The sequence below is a fragment of the Acanthamoeba castellanii genome (assembly GCF_000313135.1).
Source record: "Acanthamoeba castellanii str. Neff unplaced genomic scaffold scf7180000084694, whole genome shotgun sequence".
NCBI classification, from domain to species: Eukaryota; Discosea; order Longamoebia; family Acanthamoebidae; genus Acanthamoeba; species Acanthamoeba castellanii.
The window spans coordinates 15,398-16,019 of NW_004457449.1; the positions used below are offsets into that span (position 1 = coordinate 15,398).

At 55.6% G+C, this 622-nt stretch overlaps 1 protein-coding gene across 1 annotated transcript; it reads left to right on the top strand.

The window, feature by feature from the left end:
- Window positions 1–342: 342 nt before the first annotated feature.
- Window positions 343–612, top strand: ACA1_350940 (uncharacterized protein; the record flags this gene model as incomplete). The annotated part of the gene is made up of 1 exon (XM_004339855.1): window positions 343–612. A coding segment is annotated over one exon (270 nt), but the record flags the coding sequence as incomplete, so codon positions are not given.
- Between the last annotated feature and the right edge of the window lie 10 nt (window positions 613–622).

Sequence of the window (622 nt, forward strand, 5' to 3'; positions counted from 1 at the left end):
TGTCGAAGTCGTCGTGACCGAGCAGTCCGCACGAGCCCCAGCGCCCTTGCAGGTAAAGCTCTTATTGTGTGATCCCTAACATGTTGCTCACGAACTCATCAGTGGCGCACTGGTCTGACGACTCTCTTGCGCAGGAGGACCCGGCTGATCTGGCTATACCCAAGCGAATGCTCGCCTTTGCAGGCAAGACCCCTTCGGCCCAGTGACGACAAAGCTTGTCCCCCCAAGCTCAACCGCCAACACGGAACTAATTCCGGGAGGATTACTTTTTGTGAAATGGGATTTTCTTATCGTTTCCTTTTATTCGCCAGACTGTTAGTTGTTGATCAATTGATTGGCGAGATGGAGGAGGCGCGGAGAGGCAGCCCCGCACCTTCGCACGCGAAGGAAGATGAGGACGCCGGAAAGACCAGCAAAATCGAGACAATTGGTGAAAAAATCGACAGCAGACATGGGGGCGACGACCGGGCCTCGCCGAATGGCAAAGCCGAAAATGGAACAGAACGGCGCAAGGACGATCGCGAGCGACGGGATCGCAAGGATAGGTCGGGCGACAAGGATAAAGATCGGGACAGGGACAGAGATCGCAAAAGGCGAAGCAGAAGCCGCGAGCGTGATCGCA